This window comes from Mesoplodon densirostris, chromosome 19, assembly GCF_025265405.1.
Source record: "Mesoplodon densirostris isolate mMesDen1 chromosome 19, mMesDen1 primary haplotype, whole genome shotgun sequence".
NCBI classification, from domain to species: Eukaryota; Metazoa; Chordata; class Mammalia; order Artiodactyla; family Ziphiidae; genus Mesoplodon; species Mesoplodon densirostris.
The window spans coordinates 7,232,371-7,259,811 of NC_082679.1; the positions used below are offsets into that span (position 1 = coordinate 7,232,371).

The 27,441-nt window shown below is 55.4% G+C and overlaps 1 protein-coding gene across 2 annotated transcripts; it reads right to left on the reverse strand.

The window, feature by feature from the left end:
- Nucleotides 1-27,437, reverse strand: PRR12 (proline rich 12). 2 transcript variants are annotated; one of them, XM_060083690.1, is made up of 14 exons: nt 26,876-27,437; nt 25,244-25,356; nt 24,114-24,275; nt 20,719-24,029; nt 19,561-20,227; nt 17,292-17,695; nt 9,256-9,372; nt 8,879-9,012; nt 7,870-8,348; nt 3,392-3,517; nt 3,196-3,293; nt 1,341-1,487; nt 1,143-1,238; nt 1-978 (listed from the first exon to the last, which is right to left on the reverse strand). In XM_060083690.1, exons 1-14 carry the CDS (start codon nt 26,959-26,961, stop codon nt 832-834), a joined length of 6,087 nt encoding a protein of 2,028 aa, XP_059939673.1. In that variant the 5' UTR covers nt 26,962-27,437; the 3' UTR covers nt 1-831. The 2 variants fall into 2 exon arrangements, with proteins under 2 accessions (XP_059939673.1, XP_059939672.1); XM_060083689.1 differs by having other exon boundaries at nt 19,561-20,206; nt 26,876-27,399.
- Nucleotides 27,438-27,441: the final 4 nt, after the last annotated feature.

A 27,441-nucleotide genomic window follows, 5' to 3' on the forward strand; every position in this document is an offset into this window, starting at 1 on the left:
TAAAGTGTTTGCCGTCGGGTTTTCGTTTGGCTGGTTGTGTGTACACAGTGTATACAAGTTGAGTTGTACAGAAGCCCAAGAAAGAGCAAGAGACAAAGGGTGGTGGGGAGATGGGAGCACAGGGATTAGAGAGAGGGAGGAGGGGACAAGAGACGGATAAAAAATAGAACCACATCCAGATGACAATGGGATGGGGCGGGGGGGGGCAGACACAGACAAATCGCAGTAGAAAAGGAGTGGGAGGGGCAAAGAGAGGGGACCCTTCTCCCCCCTCCACCTCCCCAGCCCCCCGCCCTAGGTATGTACAATAAATAAGATTAAAAATAATTAACAAGATGTGTTTTCCCCCTCCCACCCGACACCAAATGCCCTGGGGAGGGAATGGCCTTTAGCAAAGATCTTGGCCTGTGAGGGGGGGATTGGGGGGAAGGGGTCCCCCAGCTCTCCGAAGCCGCCCCGCCCCCCTCAACCATACATAGACTTTTCCTATACATTATGTACAAGGTGGAGGGGGCTGGGGCTATGCCATGGAGGGGGGATTGGGGCAAGGTGGGAGAGGGAAACCGTTACTAAATAGACATTTATACATATATATAAATAATTTCTCTGTACACCGGACAGTGGGAGGAATGGGAGGGAGTGGAGAGGGCTTGGGAGATGGGAGGAGTCGAACTTTGAACCCTGTCCTGTGGGGGCAGCATGGACACACCCTGACCAGTGGCCCCCCCCACCCCACCCCAGCGATGGGGCCCAGGGGTTAGCTCCTGAGGGCACAGTTCTGTCCCAGTTCTCAGTTTATGGAGGAGGTGGCCCCCCCAAGCCAGGGTGGGGTCACCCGCAGCGGCTGTGGGCCTGTGCTTGGGCCAGCAGGTCGCTGAAGGAGTCAAAGAGCTGTTCTAGCCATGGCTGGTTCCGCATGCACTGCTGGACCACCTCCTCTTGGCCCAGGTCCTCAGCGCCGCCCTCGATGGCCAGGGTCTGCAGGGGGGTTAAACATGGAGCTGGGGTGGGAGGAGGCTGGGGGCCTAGGGATCAGTGTCCCAGGGAGAGGGGGTCTGGGAGCTGGACTTCCGGGTCCAGGCGGGGGAGCCTGCGATGGCTTGAATCCCAGGGTGACCCGTGCGGGGCGTGGGTGGGCTCACCTGGTCCCGGCAGCGCAGGAAGGTGTGGTACTTATAGTGGTGGAGTGAGTGGTACAGCGTGTAGTATCCCGACTTGTCCAGCTCAACCTTGAACTCCTGGGCAGGTGGAGCGGAGAAGCTTCAGCCTCCCGGCTCGGCGCCGGGCGGCCCCTCCCCCTCGCCCCGCCCCGGCCCCGCCCCTCCCGGGCTCCGCCGCACCTGGGCTCTGACCACGCTCCTCTTGAGCTTGCTGAGCGTCTTGCGGTTGTAGGGTTCCCCGGCCGGCCGCAGACGCACGGCCCCCTCCTCAGGGGAACCCTCCCCACTCTGCTCCACTTGCAGCTGGGGGAACGTGTGCAGGGCGTCCTGCGGGAATCCGAGGGGTCAGGGGGACCTCCCTGGACCCGCACACCCCAGACCCACCCCCCAGTTCTCAGATCCCAAGCGATCAGATGCCTCAATTTCCCCCCAGGAAACTGCAGATCAGGAAAGACACTTGGAAGTCTCGGTTTCCTCAAAGGCCAGCGGAAGCCTAGGCCTGTCTGGTGACCCTTATAATGTGCTTTGTGGCCCCGCCCAGGATTCTCCGAGACACCTAACATCCTGCCCAGGATTCTAGAGCCACCATCACATCCTACAAAAATTCTAAGAGTCAGTCTGAAATCCAGAATCCCTGGAGCCAGGCTAAGGTCCATCCCAGAATTACAATACCAGACTCATATTCCACCCCAAAATGCTCAGACCTATCCTAATGTTCTACAGTGGAATTCTTTTTTTTGGGGTGGGGGCGGCGCACGACGCGGCTTGTGGGATCCTAGTTCGCCGACCAGGGATCGAACCCGCGCCCTTGGCATTGAAAGTGCAGAGTCCTAACCACTGGACCACCAGGTAATTCCCATTACAGTGGAATTCCTAACTCCAGCGTAATATCCTACCCCCCTTCTCAGAGCCAGATGAACAATCAATCCCAAGATCCTCAGAGGCATCCTAACATCCCACGAAGAGTTCCAGAACCAGATTAACGTTTCATCCCATTTTCATAGTCAGACTAACATCCCAGCAAGAATTTTCGGAGCTGGCCTAAAATCCATTCCAGAATTCTGAGCCATCATAACATTTTACCCCCTGGTTCTCGGCACCACATTAACATCCCCATCAGAATTCTCAAAACCAAATCAATGTTCTCTCCCAGAGTTCTCGGAGCCACCGTGATATCCCATCCCAGAAGGGAAATTACATAGATGACTTCGGATTCGAGCCTGAGATTCGAAGAGCCTGAATTACGTCGACAGAGAAGCCATCAGAATCCACTCAACGGGGACTTCCCTGGTGGTGCAGTAGTTAAGAATCCACCTGCCAATGCAGGGGACACGGGTTTGAGCCCTGGTCTGGGAAGATCCCACATGCCGCAGAGCAACTAAGCCCGTGCGCCACAACTACTGAGCCTGTGCTCTAGAGCCCGCGAGCCACAACTACCGAGCCTGCGCACCACAACTACTGAAGCCCGCGCACCTAGAGCCCGTGCTCTGCAACAAGAGAAGCCACCGCAATGAGAAGCTCGCGAGCCACAACAAAGAGTAGCCCCAGCTCGCCGCAACTAGAGAAAGCCCGCGTGCAGCAACGAAGACCCAACACAGCCAAAAATAAATAAATAAAATAAATAAATTTATTAAAAAAATAAAAACTCTATTCTATAAGAAAAAAAAAAATCCACTCAACGCTCTGCCCCAGAGCGAGCCCTGGTTCCAGGCCCCAGTCCACCTTTTGTCCCCAAACTTGTACTCCACAACCACGCTCTGCTGGGCCTGCCTAGCAGCCCATCCCAGACCTTGACAATGGCCCCACCGAGCCATCCCAGCTCGCCTCCATCTGTGCTTACAGGACTGCTGGGAACCCAGAGACTCCCTCCAGACAGCCCAGCCTCCACTACTCTCCTGGCCAAGCGCGACCCTTCCAACGATCTCCCCTCCAGGGCCTGATGCTCTGGGGACCAGCGCAGTGGCTGACATGCACATGTCTCCTCTGTGCCTGAGCTCTGGGCCCCAGACGCCGCAGGCCAAGCCCCCCCAAGCACCTGCAGGGCTGGGCTCAGCGACAGCCGCTTTAGGACTTTCTTCTTGTGCTCATTCAGGAGGCCATCGATCTTCCGCATGGGCGGGAGGTACAGCTCGTCTGAAAGGAGAGACAGGGTGTCAGAAGAGATGCAGCCCCACGATGTATGGGAGGCAAAGGAGGGGTAGGGGGCTCTGGGCCCCCAGGCCTCTGCTCACCATGTGTGTCCTCCAGGGCCTGGATCATATCCGGGTCGAGTGCTGTGCTCACCAGCATCTCCACATAGCTCCGGTACATCTCCCGCATCGCCCGGGTCTTCAGCAGACGTCCAGGTACTGCCCGCTCTGGGGGAAAAAAGGAAGACATGGCCCATCATTCCAACTTTCTCCAAGGCCGCCTGTGTGGCAGACAGTATTCTAAGCCCCAGGGACCAGAAGAGAAATCCCTACCCTCAGTGAGGTCCACGTCCACTGGGGAAGACTCTCCAACACCAGGACAATATACTCTTAACGGTGAATCACAGGTACCGTAATGAGCTCAGCCTGGTAAGTCAGGGAAGGCTATTAAAGGTCACACATATACTGAGCCTTGAGTGATAGGAAAGAGTATTCCAGGCCGGTGACCACTGTGTTTGACTAGTTCAGTGTAGCTTCAGTAAAGTCTAAGAAGCAGCAGAGTTGGTTTCCAAACCAGCGAATCAAGTCCGAGAGATGAGTTGGTTTCTAAACCAGTGAATCAGGTCTGAGAGATCAGGTCACGAAAGGCAAGACTGAGGAAGGAGATGGGAGCTGAGACTGCACAAGTCAGGGCAGGCCAGACCCTGTGGGGCCTCTGAGATGAGGTAGAAAGGGGAGGGCCTTTTTTAGGGAGGGGTACTAGGGAGCCATGGGAGAGCTAAGAGCAGGGACGGACGAAGGTAAGTGGAGAGAGACCACTTCGAGGCCAGGGGATGGATCGGAGGGATGAGACCAGAGGCCAGGGCTGGAGGATCAGGATACAGAGCTTGAGGGGCAGGAGGGCCAGCCTCTGAGCTAGGGCTGTGGGAAGGAGCAGAGGGGATGGGGACAGTCAGGGCCGGAGGGGTAGGGCTGGGGGCTTCCTTGCAGCAGAGGTGAGGGAGGGTCTGGCCTGGTGACTTGGTTGCCAGTGGGGCTGTGTCTGAGATAGAGAAGCTAGGACCAGCTCGGTGGGGTCTGGAAGGAGGGGTTTGCTGGAGGGTAGGCCTGGAAGGTGGCAGGGAGAAGAAATGAGTCCGAGGCTCACGGAAGTTGTGGGAGCTTGCCAAGTGAGAGATATGGAACGCCAAGCAATGAGGCCAAGGACGGGACTCTTTTTTTTTTTTTTTGGTCCGTGCCACGTGGCTTGGGGGATCTTAGTACCCTGACCAGGGATCAAACCCAGGCCCTGGCAGTGAAAGCGCTGAGTTCTAACTACTGGACCACCAGGGAATTCTCCAAGGACGGGAATGGAGGAACAGCCACCAGAAACTCAAGAAGGAGCATCAGGGAGAAAAGAGAAGCAGGAGGGCCACGTGTGGGAAGACCCCAAAACATCCTTTAGGAAAAGGCACGAGACATGTCCACTTGGTCTACCCACATGGACGGTCCTTGTTGACAGCTGTTTCAAGAGGCCAGAGTGACCATTTAGCCGTGGGAGTCAGACCCCATCAAGCCTCTGCCTGAACGCTCCTAAGGCTCCTGTCTCACTCATGATAAAATCCTGCCAGTGGGGCCACAAAGCCCCAGGACCCTTGTCTCTCCAAGATGTGCTCCTGTTCCTTCTCTGCCCTCACTTCTTCCAGCCGCTGGCTTCTTTCCTGATCCTCAGACACATCCAGTCCGTAATGTTGTCTCTCCCAAAGTCACACCACCCCAACCCTGTTGCATTCGGATCTCTGCTCCAATGTCACTTCCAGAAGCCTCTCCAACTCCCCCTTCCCCCCAAAACATCACCCAGGATCCCGCCTGGATCCTCTTTACCGGATTTATTTTTCTCTACTGCCTTTAATCCGACCCAGCCCTACACTGATGATTTTTTGTATTGTTTTGTGTTCTATTACGTAACATATTTATCTGATCGACTCCCCCGCTGAGACTGTAAGCTCCCACGAGGATACATGTTTTTGTCTTTTCTGCTTACTGCTGGAACCCTCAGTTCATGGCACATAGTATGTGCTCAATTAACACCTGCAGAAAGGGGCTGAGGAAGCCAGATGAGAGTGGACTAAAGGAAGGGGGAGAGGGAACATCACTGCAGCCTCTTTCTAGAACTTTCACTGTGCATCTAAGAAAGGAGAGACATCAGGTTCTAGCACATGGAGGATCACCAGTCTTGGACCAGCAGGAGGGCTGGTTCTGAGACCTCCTGGTCTGGGCAGAACCTTCAGGGCATCCAGACGTTGAGTCAGGCTCATCCTACCCAGGAGGGGCTCCTGGTCAAATGGGATGAACAGAGAGAGACCCAGGACCAAAGAAAGATACTGACCCTTGGCGGGGGAATTGCTTCCCTAAGAGTGCAGAGTTTAGTTTCTCCCATTTCATAGGCCCAGAAAATTCTGGGCTGTCCACATATGTTCATAGCAGCATCAGCCAAAAAAGTGGAGACAACCCAAATGTCCATCAAGCTAGTCCATGGATAAACAAAATGTGGCATATCCAAGCAATGGAATAGTATTCAGCCATAAAAAGGAATGAAGTACTGCAAACAACTATGTATAATAATAAGTAAAGCTACGAGAATATATTGTACGGCACAGGAAACATAACTAATATTTTATAGGAACTTTAAATGGAGTATACTCTATAAATATATTGAATCACTATGTTGTACACCTGAAACTAACATAATATTGTAAATCAACTATACTTCAATTAGAAAAAAAAAAGAATGAAGTACTGATACACACATGGATGAACCTCAAAAACATTATGCTAACAAAGATGCCAGTCCCAAAGGACTGCACACGGTACATACACTATCCCTTACGTGAAATGTCCAGAATAGTCAAATCTATAGAAATAGTAAATTACTGGTTGCTTAGGGATGAGGGTGGGGAGAAAGGGGAGTGATGGCCAAAAGAAGCAGGGTTTCCTTTTGGGGTGATGAAAATGTTCTAAACTTGACTGCCAGGTAGATGCACAACTTTGACTATACTAAAAGCCAGAGAATTATGGGTTTTATTTTTTATTTTATTTTATTATTTTTTTTTATATATGGGTTTTAATTAGGTGAGCTACATGGTATGTGAATTAGAGCTATAAACTTGTTTAAGAAAAAGAACCTGCAAATCTGGGCCTTTTGTAAAGCTCCTCCCTTGCCAGCACCTTTCCCTGACTCAGCTTTAACTGCTTCCACCTGGCCAGATTGAGACCACTGCCCAGTTAAAAGACTACATTTCCCAGGCTCCCTTGCAGTTAGCTGTGGCCAGGTGACTAGTTCTGGCCAATGGGATAAGAGAAGATAGGATGTGGGCCATTCCCAGATCTGGCACTTAACCAGAACTTCCCAACTTCATCAGGGCTTTGATGAAAAGATAATTCCAACTCTCTCATTTGACTAGCCTTTGTTACAACAGTTATCCCTGCACTACACCTGAAAGAGTATGTGACCTTGAGCAAGTCATGTCACCTCCCAGGGCCTCAGATTTCTCATCTTTAAAATAAGGATAGGGACTTCCCTGGTGGCGCAGTGGTTAAGAATCCACCTACCAATGCAGGGGACAGGGGTTCGATCCCTGGTCCGGGAAGATCCCACATGCCGCGGAGCAACTAAGCCCGTGCGCCAAAAAAAAAAAAAAAAAAAAAAAAAGAGGATAAAAAATAAACAAATAAAATAAAAAAAACAAAAAAACCCCAAAATATAATAAAAAATAAAATGAGGATAATTTTACAGCATCTACCTCACAGGGTTTATGTAAAGATAAAATAAGCCAATGTGTAACATGCTTAAAATGATGCCTGGTACTTAGTGAGCACTCAATAAAAGTCAGCTGTTATATTTATTTTACATATGTGTACATATATTTTTGTTGTTGTTATTGTCATCATAAACTAGACATCATTCTAAGCAATGGAGCTCCCACCTGGTGCCCACTACAGGCTAGTACCCTCCTATGTGCTTTTCTGTGAATACCCATTTTTACTTTATTATTAACCCATTTTACAGGTGAGGTCACTGAGGTGCAAAGAGGTGTTGCCCCTTTCCTGGAGTCACCCAGGGAGTGACAGGGAACATCAGTATGTCTGGGTCCCCACGATAGATGCTGGTCCCCAATCCTCCTCAGCCCTCAGAAACTGCCTATTCTGAGACAGAACAGTGCAGTGTTGAAGAACAGAGCCCAATGCTCCACCGGCTGCATTCCAACTCAGGTGGGAAGTCACATCCCAGCTGTGCTGCACTCTCTTGGTGTCTTAGTCTCCTCACCTGTATTTGAGGGTAATATTGGTATCTACTTCCTAGGACCACAGTGAAAAACTCAAACAAGTTAACATCTATGAAGAACTTACAAGACAGCCTGTCACGTGGTTAGGTGCCATATAGCTGTTAGCTACTGCTATTATTTTTAACTTACTTATTACTACTGTGACTGTTTGCTGATGCTACCTGGAGCCCTCTGGATAGCCCCCACCCATGCCTCCTTCTGAAAGCCACAGAGTCGCCTCTCTACCACCAGCCCTACGGCTGCTGATGGCCTTACCGTCCTCACTAGGCGCCCCGGGGGATGACTCTGAGTCCGAGGAGCTGCCTGGTGGGCCCCCACCCACCGAGGCGTTGCCTGCCGCCTCCTTCAGCCACTTCTTCCTCTTCTTGGGGGGTGGCTCAGCCTTCACCTTGGTGGGCCGGGACTTGGGCAGCCGGGAGGTGGCGGGCTGTCCCGTGGTGAGGCTCCGATCTGGCCGAATCTGCCGGCTGCCCGTGCCCCGCTCACCCCGCAGCGGCCGTTCCCCACGCGTTGCCCTCTCTTTCTCCTTCTCTTTCTCCTTCTCCATGGGCCGAGGCAGGGATGGCTTCTCAGGGGCAGGGGGCTCAGGCACGGCCGTCTCGGGCGTCTGCTCTGGGGGCTTCTCGGATGTCGTCTTGTCAGGGGTCTCGGGCTTAGGAGGTGGTGCCAGGGCCTTGGGGGGAGGTGCGGAGCTGCCCCCGGCAGATGCCGGGCCCTTGGCCTGCCCAGAGCGTCTGGAAGGGGACATAGATGGGACTGCAGTCAGCACCCCCTGAAACCCAAATTCTCCTCCTTGGGGTACCCCTGCCCCCACCGCCTAGTCCACAGCTCTAAGCACAGAATTTTGCTGAGCTGGTCTCTGTCCCCCTCTCTCTGGGGGCCCCACTCTCTGGGTCTCTGCACCCCCTCCCCGACTCTGTTTCTAAGCATTGTGTACTTCAAAATGGTTAATTTTTTTTTTTTTTTTTTCCTTTTTGCGGTATGCGGGCCTCTCACTGTCGTGGCCTCTCCCGTTGCGGAGCACAGGCTCCGGACGCGCAGGCCCAGCGGCCATGGCTCACGGGCCCAGCCGCTCCGCGGCATATGGGATCCTCCCAGATCGGGGCACGAACCCGTATCCCCTGCATCGGCAGGCGGACTCTCAACCACTGCGCCACCAGGGAGGCCCCAAAATGGTTAATTTTATGTTACGTAAATTTCCTTGTATGATTCACCCCATGCCTGTTGGCCCTGCCCACCACCTGACCCCCGGCCCCTATGGTACCTGACAGGCACTGGGGGCCGGTGCCAGGGTTTCCGAGCACAGACCCTCACGTAATCCTTCTTGTTGACGTTTTCCAGAAACTTGACGTAAAGGCGCTGGTACCGGTTTTTCGCGTCCCCAAAATACCCCAAATACTACGGAGGAAAAGAAGCACATGAGAAACTCCTTCCTCCGCCCCAGCTAGGCAGCCCAACACCCAAGACTCCCACCCCTGCCCTGGCCCACCATGGCAGCCACCCGGAGCCTGCAGGGAGGTGGAGACCCCCCTCTGGACACATCTTGGACCCAAGGTGAATCAGAATCGTGTGAGGGGGACAATGGCTTCCACACACCCCACCCGGGGCCCCTCAAGCCCTCGCTCCCCTCTGCAGGCTCACATTACTGGTGGCACAAAACTGCCGCTGCCCGTCCTTGATCTCCGGAGTGAATTTCTGCAGCAGTGCCTTCTGGACTCGCCAGATGGGTGGAGGCTCGCGCCCCGTCTGCAACGCCAGCTGAGGAGGGGCACGGTAAGGCCCGCAGGGTCAACCCCCATTCCTGCCCTTCCCAACCCCCATTCCTGGCCCTCTGTCCTCCCTGTACACCCCCTTCGAGAAAAGGCATCATCATTAACAAGCATCAGCAAACTTCCAGCTGACAGATATCTTCTGGCTGTCTGAGGTTCTTAGATTTGGGGATTCAAAGCTTCCTCAACTTACCACGGGGTTCCGTCCCAATAAACCCATCGTAAGTTGAACATATCCTAAAGCAAAAATGCATTGACTACCCCTAAAGACATCATAGCTTAGCCCAGCCTACCTTACACGTGCTCAGAACACTTACATGAGCCTGCAGTTGGGCAAAGTCATCTAAAACAAAGCCTATCTTAAAATAAAGTACGGAGGATCTCATGTAATTTATTGAATACTGTACTGAAAGTAAAAAACAGAATGGTTGTCTGGGGACAGGAGGGTTGTAAGTGTTATCAGTTGTTTACCCTTGCGATTAACTGCGTGGCTGACCGGGAGCTGGTGGCTTGCTGCTCGCTGCCAGTGCCCAGCATCACAAGAGAGTATCGTAGCGCATATCACTAGCCCAGGAAAAGAACAAAACTCAAAATTCAAATGCGTATCGCTTTTGCACCATCATAAAGTTTAAAAATCCTAAACTGAACCATCAGGGAACCGTCTATACTCTCAATCAGGCTGTTCATGCTGTTGGTTTTTTTTTTTTTTTTAATTTTACTGAAGTATAGTTGATTTACAATGTTGTGTTAATTTCTGCTGTATAGCAAAATGACTCAGTTATACATATATATATTCTTTTTCATATTCTTTTCCAGTATTGTTTATCACAGGATATTGACTATAGTTCACTGTACTATATAGTATAGTATAGTATAGTATGGTATAGTATGTATAGTATAGTATACAGTATAGACCTTGTGGTTCATCCATCCTATATATACTAATTTGCATCTGCTAATCCCAAACTCCCAATCCTTCCCTCCCCACCGGCTCCTCACCCTTGGCAACCACAAGTCTGTTCTCTATGTCTGTGAGTCTGTTTCTGTTTCGTGGATATGTTCATTTGTGTCGTATTTTAGATTCCTGATATAAGTGATATCATATGGCATTTATCTTTCTCTTTCTGACTTACTTCATTTAGTATGATAATCTCTAGGTCCATGCTGCTGCAAATAGGCCATTCACTCTGGGCTACAAGGTTTTAGTTATTATAGCTATACAGTGTGATGGTACAAGCCATCCTCATGACTCAAAGAAATGACAAAATCTGAGCACTCATCCACCCACCATCTTCTAGGTACAGTGTTGGGCCCCACAGTGTGGCGGTGAATGAGATCAACAAAGCCTTTCTTGGGGTCTTCATTACAGAGGTAATAAGACAGACAAGCAAATAAACAGAACAGGGTGAGGCTGTGGCTTGTGCTAAGAATAAACAGGTGATGGGTTACCTGAGACCATTTATTTCATCAGCCTGTCCACAGCAGGGCAGGACAGGGACACAAAGGCTCCCCGATCTCCACTCCCCTCAGCACACTCAGACCCCCATCCCCACCCCAAGGCTTGTGTGCCCCAGCTGGACACCAGGAACCAAAGGATGTCAGACCCAGCATCTGATCTCAGGGAGTAAGGGGACTAGCAGGGGACCAGACATGGGCACAAAAAAATAACAGCACAAGTAATAAATGTGCTAACAGCAGGTGCCCCAGAAGCCTAGAAGAAGAACTCTGGACTCAATCTGAATCCAAGAATGCTTCCTCGAAGAAGTGATACCTAAATGAGTCCTGGAGGGACTGTATCTTCCGTGAGGGGGTTGGGTGATGACCAGGGGCTGCCACGTAAAGTGTGTGAGAGCTGTGGCTCTAGAAAAAAGCAACTGACAGGCACAGATAAGTAACTAATAAGAACACAGTGGGAAACATGCACTGAGCTTTGTGATAACCCAGAGATGAATGAGGGACAAGCCCTTGCGTTTAAAGAATCCATAGTTGGGACTTCCCTGGTGGTCCAGTGGTTAAGAATCCGCCTTCCAGTGCAGGGGATGCAGGTTCGATCCCTGGTAGAGGAATTAAGATCCCATGTGCCACGGGGCAACTAAGCTACCGCATGCCCCAACTACTGAGCCCGCACGCCACAACTAGAGAGGAGCCTGCGCGCTGTAACGAAAGATCCTGCATGCCGCAACTAAGACCCGATGCAGCCAAAAGTAAATAAATAAATATTTTTTAAAAATCAGTAAGTAAAATAAAGAATCCATAGTCAAGTGATAAACAGTATTCAGGTAACTCCAACTAACTGATCATGGCTGCCCTGAGCACTAGGCTCAGCAGGAGCAAGCTCTGGGATCAATTAGTGATGTCCGCCACTGGCAGCAGCTGCGGTACTGGAGCTTGAGTGACAAGTACTGGTATCTATTCTTGGGTTTTGGTCAAATGCTTTTATATCCACAATTTTTCATATCCTGAGATCAGCCAGGGGAACAGAAAGGAGTTAGAATAACCTGATGAAAATGAGGTCCAGAAAAAGGTTCTTGGCTGAAATTTCACTGGACAAGAGTGAGGCAGGATGAGACAGGGATATGGGCATGTCAATCCCAAGTGCCTTCCTCCAGGGTACCATGGTTCTCAATCCTCCCTCCTGGCTCCTCAGGGAACCAGGTCAGAGGCCCAAGGATTGAAAAGTCCGCTTCAAATCCTTTTCATTTACATCCTGCCCTGCTCCAAAACCTTCCAGGGCCCCCAATGAAGATTCCACAGCCTGGCATAGAGACTTTGCCTCAGTCTCCTTTCCTTTCTCCTACCCCTGCCCAGCAGGTCATCCAGACCCTCAAAGCTCAGCAGACAAGCCCCAGACTTTCTGACTTCCAGGTTTCTGCACATGCAGGCCCCCCCCCACTAGGGGTATCTTTTTCCCTCTCATTGTGGATATAATGTTCCCTGCTCCAGTTCTCAGAAGTTTCTGAAAAATCCATCAGAGCACCCCCTCCCCCAGCCAGGGGAGGGCACCCCCTCCTCTGTCTCTTCCCACTGACGATCTTCCTCCTCTAAGGATCCAGCTGTTTCTCTAGCTGGACATGGGGCCCTTGACTCACCACATCCCAGTTGGGCTTGGCTTCTTTCCCCAAACCACTCTTCCCCCCAGGATCCCCACTATCCCCGAGTCATCAGGCCCTGGCATCATCATCCTTGCCTGCTCCCCAACCAGGGTCACTTAGTCCCAAAGCCACGTCTTTCCTGCCTCTCCTCATGTCAGTCATGTCACTGATCACACGCACTTCCACTTGGTGGGAAGTTGCCCCACCCATAACACCCATTCAGTGGAAGCCACAGCTGATTGGAGGAGACCTGACAAGGGGTGGCCAATCAACAGGCATAACACAAACCCCATCCAGACCCAAAATGCTGTGCTGGGCCAATCAGATTCTCTTCTGGGAATATGAACTGTGACAAGCTGAGACAAGGGCAGTAAGTAGCAGGATGTGAGTAAGTAAGCTAGAAGCACCCAGCCTGGCGTTAAGGAGAAGGCTGCAGGATCAGACACAGGGGAGTCAGTGTAACAGAACTAAGGCAAGGGACAGACTGTCATCAGGACTGCACACTTCCCCAGCCACCTCCCTGCTGGCCAGGGCCCTCGAAGCAGCCAGACAACCCACAGCAGATTCTCAAGCAGGCATCCACTGATCTCACCACAGGAATGATCTAGACCCTGCCCACCTTCCAGCCTCGGTGCTCACTGTCCAGTCACTCAACCCCTTGCATCTCTCCCTACCCATCACATAAACATGCCTCACCACAGGGCTTTTGCACAGACTGTTCTCTCTGCGTGACCCGCTCTCCCCATACTTTTCTCCATCCAACAAACTTATATGCTCAGAATTTACATCCTGATAAACCTTCAACATCTCCAAGGACTGGGAGTTAATATTATCACTCCCATTTTACAGGTGGGGAGGCTGAAGCAGAGAGGGGGCTAACCCTACACTGCCCAATTCAGCAGCCCCTCCCCATATGTGCCTCCTGAGCATTTAAAATGCAGCTCATTTGTATCAACATGTTCTATGAGTGTAAAATACACACTGGATTTCAAAGACTTGGTAAGCAAGAGAGGATATAAAACATCTCATTAACTTTTTCTATATTGACCACATGTTAAAATGACATTTTAGACACGCTGAGTTAAAGAAAATACATCCCTACAACTAACCTCACTCATCTTTTAACTTTTCAAAAGTGTGGATGCAAGAATGTTTAAAATGCTGTACATGGCTAAAACGACATTTCTATCGGGCTGCCATTGTTCTAGAACAAACTATGACCCGTGGCCCATTTTTATAGAACTATGAGCTAAGAATGGTTTCTACATTTCTAAAGGAGTGTGAAAAAGAAAAACAAAACAAAAAACAGAAACCCAAGAATACATGATAGAGACCGTACATAGCTTGCAAAGCCTAAAATATTTACCATCTGGCCCTTTACAAAAAAAAAAAGTTGGCCAAACTCTGCACTAGAGATCTGCCCGAGATCACTGAATAATAGAAACAATGTTCATAGAGCACTTTCGGCGTGCCACCCACAGAGTGCTGGACAAGCCGTAAAGCCTGAGTGCTCACAGTGTACGAAGGGGGTACTAACAGCACCAGCCCCCATTTTACAGATGAGGAAACTGAGGCTCAGGAAGGGTCAACGCTAGTCCAGCTCGGAAGTGGCAGAGATTCAAGCCAATCAGATTAACGCCAAAGCTGGGCCCTTAATAACCATGCTGCCAGCCTGCCCTGACTCCTGACACACGAATGAGTCCTCATCTGCCTGAGTGGCTCAATCCTGGGGCTGTGAGTCCCCCATCAGAACACATACTCGTGTTGTATTTTAAGCATCTGAGTCCTTGCCTGGCCCCCTCCCCTGCCCCATGCCAGCTGGGAGGTGGTATCAGATGGCCCTGGCTCTAATCCCGGCTTGGCACCCACCAGCCAAATGATTCCCTCTCCCTGAAAGTGAACTTCCTCATCTGTAAACTGGGGACCGTCAGGGTCCCCACCCCAGAGCCCTGTTCATTTGGCCCAGTGCTGGGCGCCCAGCAGCACTATCAATGTTTGGTGGAATATACACAGAGTGTGGCTGACTCTGGTGCTGAGAGCGTGGGCTCCCAGGGCCAGTAGAACTGGGTGTGGGTCCCAAGCTGTGAAAGCCTGGAAAGCCCACTTTAATCCTCTGAGCCTCAGTTTCCTTCTCGGTAAAAAGGGGATAGTAATCCCTATAAAGAAAGGAGATTACAAAGATAAAACTTACAGGTGGTGGCGAAGGTTTGCACAACAAAGTGAATATACTTAATGCCACTGAACTGTACACTTAAAAATAGTTAAAATGATAAACTTCGTGACATGTATCGGTTACCACGATTAAACTAAATTCTGAATGTGATGTGCCCCAAATCCTATCCCCTGAGAGCTGGTATCCGTCCCTGTCACTGCTGTTCGTTTGACACCTCCCTTGCCTGTCCCAGACCGATGGCCAAAGAGCCTCAGAAATCTTGAAGTTAAAATGAAATAATGTACACAGCGCACTAGCAGAGTGAGTACAACTAGGAGGGAGAAGGGAGGACTGGCCAGGGAGGGATACTGGGACTCAAGGCATTGGGATTGTTCTGGTAGCTGGCTGAGGAGCGTAGGAGTAAGCCTTCACTCTACCATTCTGCTTTGACAACTTACATATCTCTTGTGAATGTTCTCTTCTATCATGAGAAGATGACAAAGTAACAATGAAAAGATACAGTCTGGGATCGGTGAGCTGGGGCGGACAGGGTAGAATGTGGCAGGGTGGAAAGCAAGCAGAACCAACCAGGACGTGATAATGGTGGAAGCTGAGTGATGGATACACACAGCCCTGTTACTGTATTTGCTCTACTTTTCCCAGGTGGTCCAGTGGTTAAGACTCCGTGCTCCCAATGTAGGGGGCCCAGGTTCGATCCCTGGTCAGGGCACTAGATACCACATGCCGCAACTAAGAGCCCACATGCCACAACTAAAAAAAAGATCCCGCATGCCACAACGAAGATCCTGCGTGCCACAACTAAGACCTGGCGCAGCCAAATAATAAATAAATAAATAAATAAATAAATATTTAAAAAAAAAATAGATTGACAATAACATAGGAAAAAGCACACTAAGTTCTTCTTCCAAGACACACTTAATAATGAAGTATAATAGGGAATTTCCTGGCGGTCCAGTGGTTAGGACTTGGCACTCTCGCTGCCATGGTCCTGGGTTCAATCCCTGGTTGGAGAACTAAGATCTCACGAGCTGCGAGCTACGGCCAAAATAAAAGTATAATAATATGCACTATCCTTATAATGAATTCACCCCACAATTTCCTCATCTGTAACTTAGAAGAAACAACACCCAAGATGAAATTAAACACGTTAGAGCTTCCCTGGTGGTGCAGCGGTTAAGAATCTGCCTGCCAATGCAGGGGACACGGGTTCGAGCCCTGGTCCAGGAAGATCCCACATGCCGCAGAGCAACTAAGCCCGTGCGCCACAGCTGTTGAGCCTGTGCTCTAGAGCCTGTGCTCCGCAACAAGAGAAGCCACCGCGATGAGAAGCCCACGCACCACAACGAAGAGCAGCCCCCGCTGGCCACAACTAGAGAAAGCCCGCGCGCAGCAACAAAGACCCAACGCAGCCAAAAATAAATAAAATAAAATAAATTTTAAAATGGTCCACATCAAAAAAGAAAAAAAAATCCTTAAAGAAATTAAACGTGTTAACATACATCCAAGGCCAAACATGGTTCCTGCCCCCTAGTTGCTACCCAGTCAGTGACAGTAACTAACATGAAGAATGGCCTTAGCCCTTGGCGTCACCATCAAGGTGATAATGGCTTGCTGACCTACCGAGCACTCGCTCTACCTCATGCCCTGTGAGAAACACTACATGGGCGTCTGATGTCACCTACCCTTGTCAAGCACTTATATTAATCGTCTGATCCAACTACCTGTCCAATGAACAAAATACAGCAAAGGTCAGTACACTTTTTCCGTCACAGGACAGACAAAAAATATTTTTGGCTTTGTGGATCAGCTAAGCTCTGTTGCAACTACCCAGCTCTGCTAGTGAATGGGGAAAGCAGCCATAGCTGATATATAAATGAGTGAGTGGGGCTATGTACCAATAAAACTTTATTTATAAGAACAAGCAGGGGGCTGGATTTGGGGGGGGTGCATAGTGTGCCCACCCCTGTATAGAATAACTGGAAGTAGTGCATGTGCTGGTGTACATAAAGTGTTTATTTCGGCCACACCGCATGGCATGAAGGATCTTAGTTCCCTGACCAGGGATCAAACCCGTGTCCCCTGCAGTGGAAGCGCGGATTCTTAACCACTGGACCACTAGGGAAGTCCCAACATAAAGTGTTTAAGATGTGGCCTGACACACAAGCATTCCCAAACCACTGGCTACTACATCTGCACGTTGTATGTGTGCCTTTGCATAGGTATGTCACGTCAGTACCTCAGCTTTCCACCTACAAGGCACAAGCTGCCTTTAAAGCATCCCTTGGCTTGTGTTAGAAGCTCCCTAAGATCAGGCCCCCCTCATCGGCTTTGTCCCTTAGTATAACCCTAGCACCCACAGCAAAAATACCTGCAATTAAATGCTAACAATGGGTTTACCTTATTTATCGGTGACACACACACACACTCAAATAACATCTCAGAAGCGTGCAAGTCCTCTGCAGGGGTCCAGCTGGCCTCCTCTATCAGCCCCATGACTGTCAACTCAGGAGGATGGGATGGGCTGCCTCAGCCATCACTGTACCTGCAGCCCCCAGCACCGGGCCTGTCATCCAACAGGCGCTCGATAAACGCTCCAGTGACCAAAGCACTGGGCCCAGTTGTCCGACACGACAGGAGACTCACCTTGAGGGAAGGGATGTCCTCGGCGCGGATGACGAACTCGTCGCGCTCCCGGAAGATGCCCTCCCCGCCGCTCTCGCCAGCCTCCTCGTCCGTTTCCCCGCACACGGCCGCGGTCTCCTGCTTCTTGGCCAGGTGCAGGGGCCGGGCGTCCGGCGGCTCGGGGTCGTCGGGGGACGGGGCGGCAGGCTCCTCCGGAGGGGGGGCAGGGGCGGCGGTGGGCAGGGGCGGCGGGGCGGGCGGCGAGGGCAGGGCCGGTGGGACTGGCACGGGCGGTGGGGGCGGCGAGCTGGGCGTGGGGGGCACCAGAGGGGGTGGCGAGGGCAGGGCCGGCGGCGGGGGCGGTGGCTGGGGCGTCGGGGCAGGGGGCGGCGAGGGCGGGGGCTTCTCCTCCAGCAGCGGGGGCTCTGGGGGCGAGACGGGCATCAGGGCTGGAGCCCCGCTCAACCGTGCCCCCCCAGACCTGTTTATCTGCTACCAGTGAAAGGCCTCCCAGCCTGTTCTGGGGGGGGTCTCAACACAGCCCTCTTCCCGCCCTGCACCCCAACATCCCTCCTGACCAAACTGAGCTCTTCACCTAGCATCCATCTCTGCCCCCAATCCCCCTCCATCTCCACTTTTTATTCCTCTTCTGCTACTTCCTCTTCCTGCAAAGCTCCTGTCTGACCCCTCCCTGACCTTCAATACCCACCCCTGTCCCCAGACACCTACCAGAAGCCCAGGACCCTTTAACTTCTCTCTCCAAGGTCCTAATAAACTTTCCTACCCAGACATGTCACTCGGGTCCTCCCCATCTTTCCCCAGCCTCCAAAGACCCCCTTTCTGTCTTAGTGCAGTTCTGTGTCCCAGCACCATTGCTCAGTGTCCCCACCACAACAGCCAGGAGGCCTCTCTGGTCCCATCAACAAGCCCCTCTGTCCCCCAGTCTAGTGCCTACGAAGCTCCTGGCCCTGCCCTACCTCCTGGTCCCCAAATACCACTCACCATCCCAGCACCTCTTCTCCTGTCCCTGAATATCCTTCCCTGTGCCAACAGCCCCACCTGCCCCTTATTGCCACTCAACTCCCCAGTCGCCACTGTGCCACACCTGACTCCCTCCCTGAGACCCCTTCCCAGCCCCGGTGGCTACTCTGAGCCCCTGAAACTGTCTCCCAACCATAATGTCCATTTTAGTCCCGAAATGTCTGTTGCTTTGGAGCCCCAGTCTGACGCTTACCTCCCATTCCTCAACATTCCTCCCAATTCCCCAACCACTCCTTCTGTGCTGATACTTCCTCTTTTCCTGCTCAGAGGTCGCAAATGCTTCCACCCAAGCCCTCCCCTTTCCTTTCCTCAGCCTGCTCATACCCTCTCCTTCCTGCTATGCTAACTCCCCGTGAGATTCTGTAACATTCCTCTTCTAACGCCTTGAGATCTTCTGACTCCCCACCAGACTGCTTTTGCTCCATCCCTGGGTCCTTCCAAGCTATGAGCCTTCCCGACCCTTCCAAGGCTCCCTCTCCCCACCACGCTCTCTCCCATTATGGCAGCTCCAGGCACTCTGCTTAGCACCCTCCAGTGTTTCTCATCTCTTCGCTGAGGCTTCCCTTCGGCCTCTCACTGTCTCACTCCCCATTGCCCATCTTTCTACCACCTTCCAGAAGACTTCATTCCTTAAGACTCCTGTGAGCTCCCAAGCCTCCTCATTAACTGCTCCAAATGCCTTCCTCCAAACGCCACCTTTCTTTCCCCAATGCCTCTGTTCCCCCCCAGCAAAGCCCCTCAAATTTTGTGCAGAACACCATCCAGACCTGACTGTACCCCCAACCTGTCCCGATGGCCCTCCACGAGATGACTAGTCGTTGTTGATACGTTTCTCTTTAAACAACCCTCCCAAGTCTCCCTCTGCCCCCCAGACCCTTTCCTGTCCTTTATTACACATCCCTAACTCCTAGAGCCCTTCTCAGGTCCCATGTCCCCCATCAGTTTGAAAAGCTCTCTCCATCCCTGTCACCCACCTGTCCCCATCACTTATAGCCTGCCCTGTCCCCCAGTGTTCTCCACTGCCCACCTTCGGGCCCCTGCCAGTCCACTCAGCACCTGTGGGTGGATTAGAAAAAGACGCCCCTTTCTCAAAAGGCTTGCCCTCAAGTAGGAGATTACCGTCAATAAACAGGCAAATCTCTGTCAATCATCTGCACTGTGAACAGTGCCTGATCTACACAACCAGACCTGGTGACCTGAATGTCGGGAAACCCCTGCCCCGCCCCCAGACCACCTTCCCAGAGCTCACCAGGCGTGCCACTGCTGCTGGCACTGGGGAGCCCCGGGAGAGGGGGTGGCCCGGGCACTGCAGCCTCAGTAGCCAAGGGGGGCCCGTCCGCGGTGGAGGTGTCCTTAGGCCCGGCCAGTGGCGGGTCATCGAGGGCGGAGATGGCCGAGGAGATGCTCTCCTGCAGGTCCCGGTTCTTGGCCACAGAGTCTTCCTCGTCCGACGAGAAGGAGGGCAGGGTCTCGAGGTTCCGTTTCAGCTCCTCGTCCAGCCGCTTGCAGGGCGAAGGGCAGCCGAGCCCCAGCCCCTCGCTCTCGGCGGCCTCCAGCGCACCCCCCAGCCCGAAGGCGCCGGCGGGCGGGGGCTGTGGCACGGCAGGCGCGGCGGGGGGCTGGGGAGGCAGGCCCCGGGCCGGCACGGAGGGCGGCACGCTCTTTGGGGGGCTGAGCGGGGGTGTCAGGCCAGCCTGGTAGAGCGGTGGATGGCGCTTGCCTGACTTGAGAAAGTCCAGGAACGAGGCCATGAAGCCGGACTTCATCTCAGGCTGCTTCTCCTCCACCTCCTTGATCTTGGCCTCGATCTTCTCCCGAGTGAGGCTGGAGTCCAGGCTGTTGTGCTCAGCTCCTGACACAGCATCGCCCGATGACGCTCCCAGACCCTCGCCGGCCTTGGGCACAGACAGCTTGATCTAGATATGGGGGCAGTGGGGAGTCAGGGCCCGCGAGCCCAGGGCCCCAAGCCCCCTCCGCCCTCAGACCCAGGGGTCTGGGGCCCCAGCCCTCTCCCCAGTTAAGACCCTAAAGTTCAAATTCCCAGGGTGTCAGCCTGTAGTATCGTAGAATTCATGCCTGCGGACCCCTCTGCTCAGATTCCAGAATGACAGGACTGGGGTCCCTCCCTCATTACTCATGGACCCTCCTCCCACAAGACCCAGGAATCTAGGACCCCTGATCGATAGTCCTGCAGGATCTAGAACCTAAGAATACAAGCGCTAACCCCCCGCCTCCCTCTAGACGCAAGTTTCAATTCTCAGACCTCTGTAACAGTGGAACCCTGAAATTCCAGCCCTCGGATTCATTTCCTCGTGGGTGTTAGGAAAATAAACCACATCCCCTACCACGCCCAAGAACCTCAAATGTGGTCCCAACCCTCAGGCATCGGGGTTTCACTCCCCCTCACCTTCAGTGGTTTCAGGGGCTCCAGCCGAGGGCCCCCGGCCTCCTCGGCCTTCCTGCCTCGGCCCCGGCCCCGGCCCCGGGGTTTCTTGGCCCCATCAGTAGGTGTGGAGGCCAAGGCTGGCCCAGCGGTGGTGGGGACCTCCAGTGGGCGAATCCGGGGTCTCCCCCGGGGCCGGGGCGGCCCATCACGCTTGGCCTTGGTGGGCTTGCGGCCACGGCGCCGGGGGCCATCTGGGCCAGGGTTGGGTGGACAGAAGTCAATGTCGCCCAGCGGTGAGAGCGCCGGACGGGAGCGGCAGCTGGACACCAGGTCAGGCAGGCGCCGGGGGTTGAGGCGGATGTCGGCAGGCACATCGGCCTTGTCCTCGTCGGCCTCGAACTCGTACTCCTGGGCGTACAGCTTCTTGGGCGTCTGGAAAGGCGGGTCACGGCGCCGCAGCAGGTGGAAGGAGGACGTCTTAAGCAGCTTCTTTGGCTTGGTGGAGCAGAAAATGGGCGAGGTCAGGCCTCCCTTGGGCTCCGAGGCAGGGGGTGGCGGTGGAGGTGGGGGAGGCGGTGGAGGGGGGGCCGCCTGGTGGGGCCCACTCTGGATCAGGCCCAGAGGCTCGGCGTTGACGGTGGAGGGCAGCTCAGGCGGCTTGCTGGGGTCCAGGCCCAGGCCCGGAGTCTCGGGACCGGCTCCAGACGCCCGACTAGGGCAGTAGGGCCCATAGGGATCATAGGCAGGGGGGCCCGGAGGCGGCCCAGGCCCCGCCTTGGGATCGCCGTCGTCCTCGGGCGGCCCAGCCTTTCCATAGTCATCTGCGGGGCCACCGCCAAACATCTCCTCCATGGTGGGGAAGAAGCTGCGCTCCTCGTCTTGCAGCAGGGAGTCAGGGAAGCAGATGGAGGTGAGTGGCACAAAGCGGGGGGCCTTGGTGCCTTGTGGGCTAGGGCTGCGGTAGGCCCCCGAGGGATCCTTGCCCTCGGTGTTAGGTGGGCCCACGCCAGTGTCACCAGGCCCAGGTGGCAGCGGCTCCAGGGCCCCGAGCAATTCTTGCATGGTGCCGGGTGGCTCCAGGCTCTCCTCGGGTCGCAGGCGGGGGCTGGGGGCACCCGGCTCCAGGCCATGGCCGCGGAGGTGGGCCTCGAGCTGGAGGGGCATGGGTGGTGGAGGTGGGGGGGGCGGGGGGGGAGGCTGGGGTGCCCCATCACGGGCGGCCGGCTCAAGGAGATGGACGCCAACTTTGGGAGCACTGGAAGAGGGGCTGGGAGCATGGCTGAGGACCGAGGGGAGCAGCTGGGGGGGCGGGGGAGGCAGCACCAGTGGGAGGTCAGGGCCCCCGGCCTCTAGGAGGAGGCCGTGGGGGGCAGGCTGGGCGGACTGGGCCGTGGGAGCTGGGGGTGGGGGGCTCTTTTGGAGGAAGGCCCCCAGCTCCTTGGCACCTGCCCCATAGTGGACAACTGAGGTGGCCAGCCCCTCGGGGGTCTCGCCACCCCGTTCTGGCCCTTTCTTCTTCTCCTTCAGCCTCCCCAGGCCCAGCTCCAGGGCCGCCGTGGCACCCTCGTCAAGGCTGGCGCTGGTACGGATGACGCTCTGCAGATGGTACCTCTGTGGGTCTTCCTTGGCCAGCTCGTAGGGTGTGCCCGGGGGACCCCCAGCCCCGCCACTCCCAAGTCCCTTGGAGGCATCCGCCGCCCCATCTTCGCCCACCAGGCCATCTGCCCCTGAGGTCCTCGGGGGGCTGGGCGCCTGCAGGAGGTGCTGGATGAGGAATTCTTCATCCTCGGTGCGCTCAGCGGGAGGCCCGCCGGGGCCCGCCAGCAGCTCTGAGCCGTCCCCCTTGCCCTTGTAGCCACCTGCTCCAGCGGCATAGCTGCCGGCTCCTGGGGGTGCCAGGAATGGGGCTGAGGCCAGGACAGAGCTCAGGTATTTGCCAGGAGCTCCTGGAGAGCCGACTCCAGGCGGGCGGCCGGGGGCCGGAGGCGACTGCAGCGGGCGGATGATGTGAGAAGGGCTGGCCTCTCCACCGCCCCCCAGGGAGCTGGGCCCCCAACCACCTCCATGGCCCGAGAGTGCTGGGGAATGGCCAGTACTGTAGCTGAGCGAGGGGCTGGCTGTGGGCAGCCCCTGGGAGTGGGCAGCTGGCCCTGGGTACGGCTCACCCTGCACCCCATATAGCTGCCCCTGCAGCTGGTCTGGGGAATAGCTCTGACATGTGGCTAGGCCAGGAGGCGGGGGACCACTAGGGGGCTGCTGGGGCCCACCTGAGTAGCTAGGGCCTTTGCTCAAGTCCTGCGCTTGACCCCCTCCAAACCCTTGCCCATAGGCCTGGGGTCCTAGAAGCCCTTGGGGCTGACCAGGGGAATAGGCCTGGCCTCCCGCCCCCCCAGCTCCAGAGGCCTTGCCAGTGGCGTAGGCTGCTGCTGGCCCACCCAGGCTCTGGCATTTGGGCGTGGCAGTCGAACGGGGTGGTGGGGGCCTGTTGGCACCGCCCGCAGCTGCCCCATAACCACCTTTGCCCGTCTTGTAACCAGGCGACTGAATGATGGGGCGGTAACCTCCACCGCCACCCGCCGCCCCACCTCCTCCAGCTGCCTCGGGGCCCGCAGCCCGGCCCGATGCCCCAGCCGTGGCTCCACTGGGCCCAGCCTTGCTAGGCTCGCCAGCGCCCGGGGAGGGCTCCCCACCGCCCAGAGGGCTGCAGGCCAAGTTGGCCCGGTGGCCCATGGAGGCGTAGCTGCCTCCGCAGCTCAGGTAGTGCTGGAGGGCATGGGCTGGTGGTGGTGGGGGCTGGGCACTGGCTGGCCGCTGGTAGTGCTTGATGACGGTGTCCTGGCGGGGCAGGGCCCGCTCGGGTGGTGGCGGGCCGGGGGCAGCACCCGAGAAGTTGTAGAGCTGCGGAGAGGATTGCTCGGCGGCAGCGGCAGCAGCAGCGGAAGAGGAAGCCAGCAGGTTGAACTGAGTTGGGAGGTGGCGGGGAGGTGGGGGTGGATCTGGGGGGCCCGGGCGGTAAGGAGGGGTTTGGGCTGGGCCGAGACCAGCGGGCCCCAGGACACCACCCCCCGCCAGGCGCTCAAAGCCTAGCGAGGAGGGCACCGTGGGTGCCTGCGAGGGCTTCAGGTGCAGCACGTCATGAGGGGACAAGAGCCCATTAGCTGGGGGACTAAATGGGGGGTCCTGAAGGCTGAGGGAAGAGGGTACTGGGAAGGGGCGGCTGCCAAAGGAAGCCGGGTGCTGATAGGCCGACAGGGCAGAGGAGGATGGAAAGGTGCTGGAACCCGGCAGGGCGCCTGAGATGAAGAGCTCCGTGGGGCCTGGCGTGTGCATGGCTGGGGATGAGGGAGGAGACCACAGGTCAGAGCTGACCACAAGCCAGCCCCACCCTGGCCCTCCTGGACTGGCAACGGCCTTACCTGTTTGCCAGGAAGGACTGCGGAATTGGGAGAGGAGAGAAGAGGCAGAGGGACCAGGCTGGGGGCCCCGGGACTCCAGGGCTGAGATGAGGTTCATGACGGAGGCGTCGGGCCCTGCTGAGCCTGCGTGATGGAGGCCGGTGTCGAAGAGTCCAGAGAGGCCTGGTGAGGGTCGGGGGGGTAGAGTCAGCTAGGTGGGGGATAAGGCAAGGTGGAAAAGGAAAAGGAACAGACCAAAGGCAAGTGGGGCCAGGAAAAGGGGTTGGAGAAGAGGGGCGGATTCAAAGAGGAGAAAGGAGGCAGAGACAAGTTAAGGAAACAATAAGCAGGATGCAATCATCAGGGCAGGGAGCCCAGGAGGGGTAAGTAGACAAAGGAGTAGAAAAATCCATACGGGGAAAAAAATGGGAGCAAAACACAGAGCGTCCTTATGGTCCAAGGGAGGCCAAAGGATTAGGCAATTCTAGCAAGGAAGGGGAAGGGATGGGATGACTGGAGCCACTGAGAAGAACCAGAGAACAAGTCAAAAGGGGTTGAGTCAAAGTGAGAGAATCCAGATTTTTTAAAAAAAGGAAGAGAGAGAGAGAGGAATAAAGGGAAGGAGCCAACCAAGAGGGTCAAGGGTCAAACTGGACAACAGCCTTGTTGCTGATCCATCTAGGAAGGAGAGCGGCAGGATCAAAGGAAGGGAACCAATCCGAGGCACTAGAGGCAGGGCCACAGGAAAAGAATAAGGCAGTGGGCAAATCTAAGGAAGAAAGGGGAGGTCCAAAGAATCGGAGCCAATCAGGAAGAAAGGGAACCAGGAAGAAAGAATTCGGAGAACCAAGAGGGTGAGCAGACCCAGAGGGAAGGGACTGGGGTGGGCTGGAGAGGCGGAAAAGCCTGGAAGAGAAGGTGGGATTTGGGGGCTGAGACGACGGGACCAATTGGAACAAAAGAGGCGGGGCCAGAAACAGGGGCAGACCTATCCGGCGTGAAATTAAGCAGCCTCACAACAACCAATCACAGGAGAAGTAGCAAGAGGCGGGCCAGAACGGAGAGCACAGCCAATTAGGAAGGTTGTAACTTTCAGCAGCCAATCATCTGCTTCGGAGGGAGGGCCAGGCGGGGCGGGACAGGGGCCGTACCTGCCGGGTGGTGGTTGGTGGCATAGCTTTGCAGTGGGTGGGGGGCCGCGTAGGCCTGGCGGTGTAAGATGTCCGTCTCGGGGTGCGAGGTCCTGGAGCTGCCATAGACCAAGCTGGGAGGAAGAAGGAGATGTTAGGGTATCCTCCGAAGCTACCCTCGGAGAAGGGAACTCAGCAAATCCCCTGGGGAGTTGGGGAGAATCTTCCAGCTGACTGGGGGTTACCCTAAGGAACCTTGGGCCCTAAAGGCAAGAAGACAAGGGAATCGGAGTGCCCAATTAAAGAGCCATAGAAATGGTCCCCACTCGAGCCCCAGTAAATAGAGCCCAGATAGCCTCACATTTACAAACACAGACATGCACAGGGAGGACACAGAGAGGGTGAAGAGCCAGAGAAAGTGCCTTAAGTTGAAAACGTGGACCTGCTTCCACAGCCCCCACCCCGCAGGTGACCCAAGGCCCTGGGGCCAATCCCTGAGGGATGCCCCCTCTTCTTCAGACACATGGGAACACAGAGGCCCTGAACCTCACGGGATGGTGCAAGCCGAGTCAGGAGCAGGAGGCAGATTGTTCCCCAAAGGGCAGGGATGGGAGGTGGGCAGAGGATAGGACTCCTGCAAAGTACCAGGCACAAGTGTGAACATGAACACCGTCCATCCCCCCGGGTTGAGGTTCAAATGCATGGGGGCATGCAAAGCCGGGTATGTGTGCAAACCAGTATCCAACTCACTTGTGTGGAAAGCTACAGAGCGAGGAGTCCCACATGGAGAATACTAACACACGTGGGGTCATTCCCAGCCAAGCTGGGAAACCCAGGTGTATAGGGGGAGGGGGATTCGGGGGCAGGTGAAGAGTGAGGGTGTGACACAAACAGCAGGAAAGGGGCAGATTCGCAGGTGAAAAGGCTGCCAGCTACATACGCACTGGGCCCACGCTCACACACACAACCACACACCCGGGAAATAGCCTAATCTTCCTATGCAACGGCCCCAGTCCATGGCCCAGACTCAAGAGGTCAAACACTCCACTCCTCGCCATCAACTAGGATTCTGTCTTTGAGGGTGGGGGAGCTCAAGGGGGCGTGTCTCAGATGCCAGGACCCCCACCTTACACAGAACCCCAGCATAGGAAGGGGGCGGGGCCCCGTGCCCACTCAGCGCGCGGAATTTCTGGGGGGGCCCCCCCGAGTAGCGCGGCCTCGCGCAGTCCCGGAACAATAGGACCTGAGGGGGGGCCGCGCCCCCCAGGTCTGCGTTCTCATTCTCTTTTCCTTCCCACCTTTGCAAGAGCAGAACCTAGGGCGCGAGGGGGAGGGGTCAGCAAACCGGGAATCCAAGGATGGGGGGAAATCCAGGCCTTGCTTCGCCAGTCCCTCCCACCTTCCCAAGGCCTTTCCGTCTGAAATTGTTTTGCACCCCCATTTTTCCGCGGCATCTCTCCCTTTGCATGCCGGAGCTGGCTTTGGCGGAGTTTGCAATTTGCAAACTGGGGCGGCGGCGTTGTTGCAAACCGAGGAAGGCCGCTCCCTTGCAAGCCGGAGGGGAGTTTGCGATGCACGCGTAGCCGGGCGGGCCCGGCCGGGCTGGGCCCCCACCTCTTGGCCCCTTCCTCCAGGCCACCCCCGGCTCCTTACCTAGCTTTCGCTGACCTCTCGTAACTCCATCCCGCCCCGGCGCCGAGCGGGTCCCCGAAGCCGGCGCTGGGGTAGTTCCTGTCCATGAATTGGCCGCGGTGGAAATTGGGGGGAGGGGGAGGGAGGGAGGGAGGGAGGGGGGCGCGCGCGCGCTCTCCTCCGCCGCCGCTCCCTCCGCTGTTGCTTTTTTTTCCCTTCCCTCTCTCCCTCTCTCTCTCTCTCTCTTTTTCTTTGCAGCCGCCGAAGGCCCAGGAAGGCCCCGGGCGGGGGAGGGAGGGGACAGGGGCGGAGGGGCGGAGGGGCGGGCAAGGGAGGGGGTGCAGCCGACGAGCCAACGAGGGGGGAAGGGGGGTTCCCCCTGGAGGGAAAGAGGGGGGAGGAGGGACCCCGCTGTCTCCGCCTTTGCCCCGGCGCTTGCAGGAGAGAAGGGGGGCGCGCGCTCCGGAGGGGGCGTCCCGGGCGGCCCCGGGGTGGGTGCGGGCGCTGGGTGCTCGCTCTATCGCCGCCGCCGCCGCCGCCTCCTCCTCCTCTGCGCTCACGGTGCAGCCATCTTTGCACAAGGCGGC

Bases quoted from the DNA above. Each gene is read 5' to 3' on its own strand.
- PRR12 (XM_060083690.1), bottom strand. From the start codon at position 26,961: ATGGACAGGAACTACCCCAGCGCCGGCTTCGGGGACCCGCTCGGCGCC. The intron at 3,518-7,869 runs GTAAGGCCATCA...TTTTTCCCCCAG, and splicing joins CGGGGCGCCTAGTGAGGACG to AGCGGGCAGTACCTGGACGT. The intron at 1,488-3,195 runs GTGCTTGGGGGG...GGATTCCCGCAG, and splicing joins CGCTGAGCCCAGCCCTGCAG to GACGCCCTGCACACGTTCCC.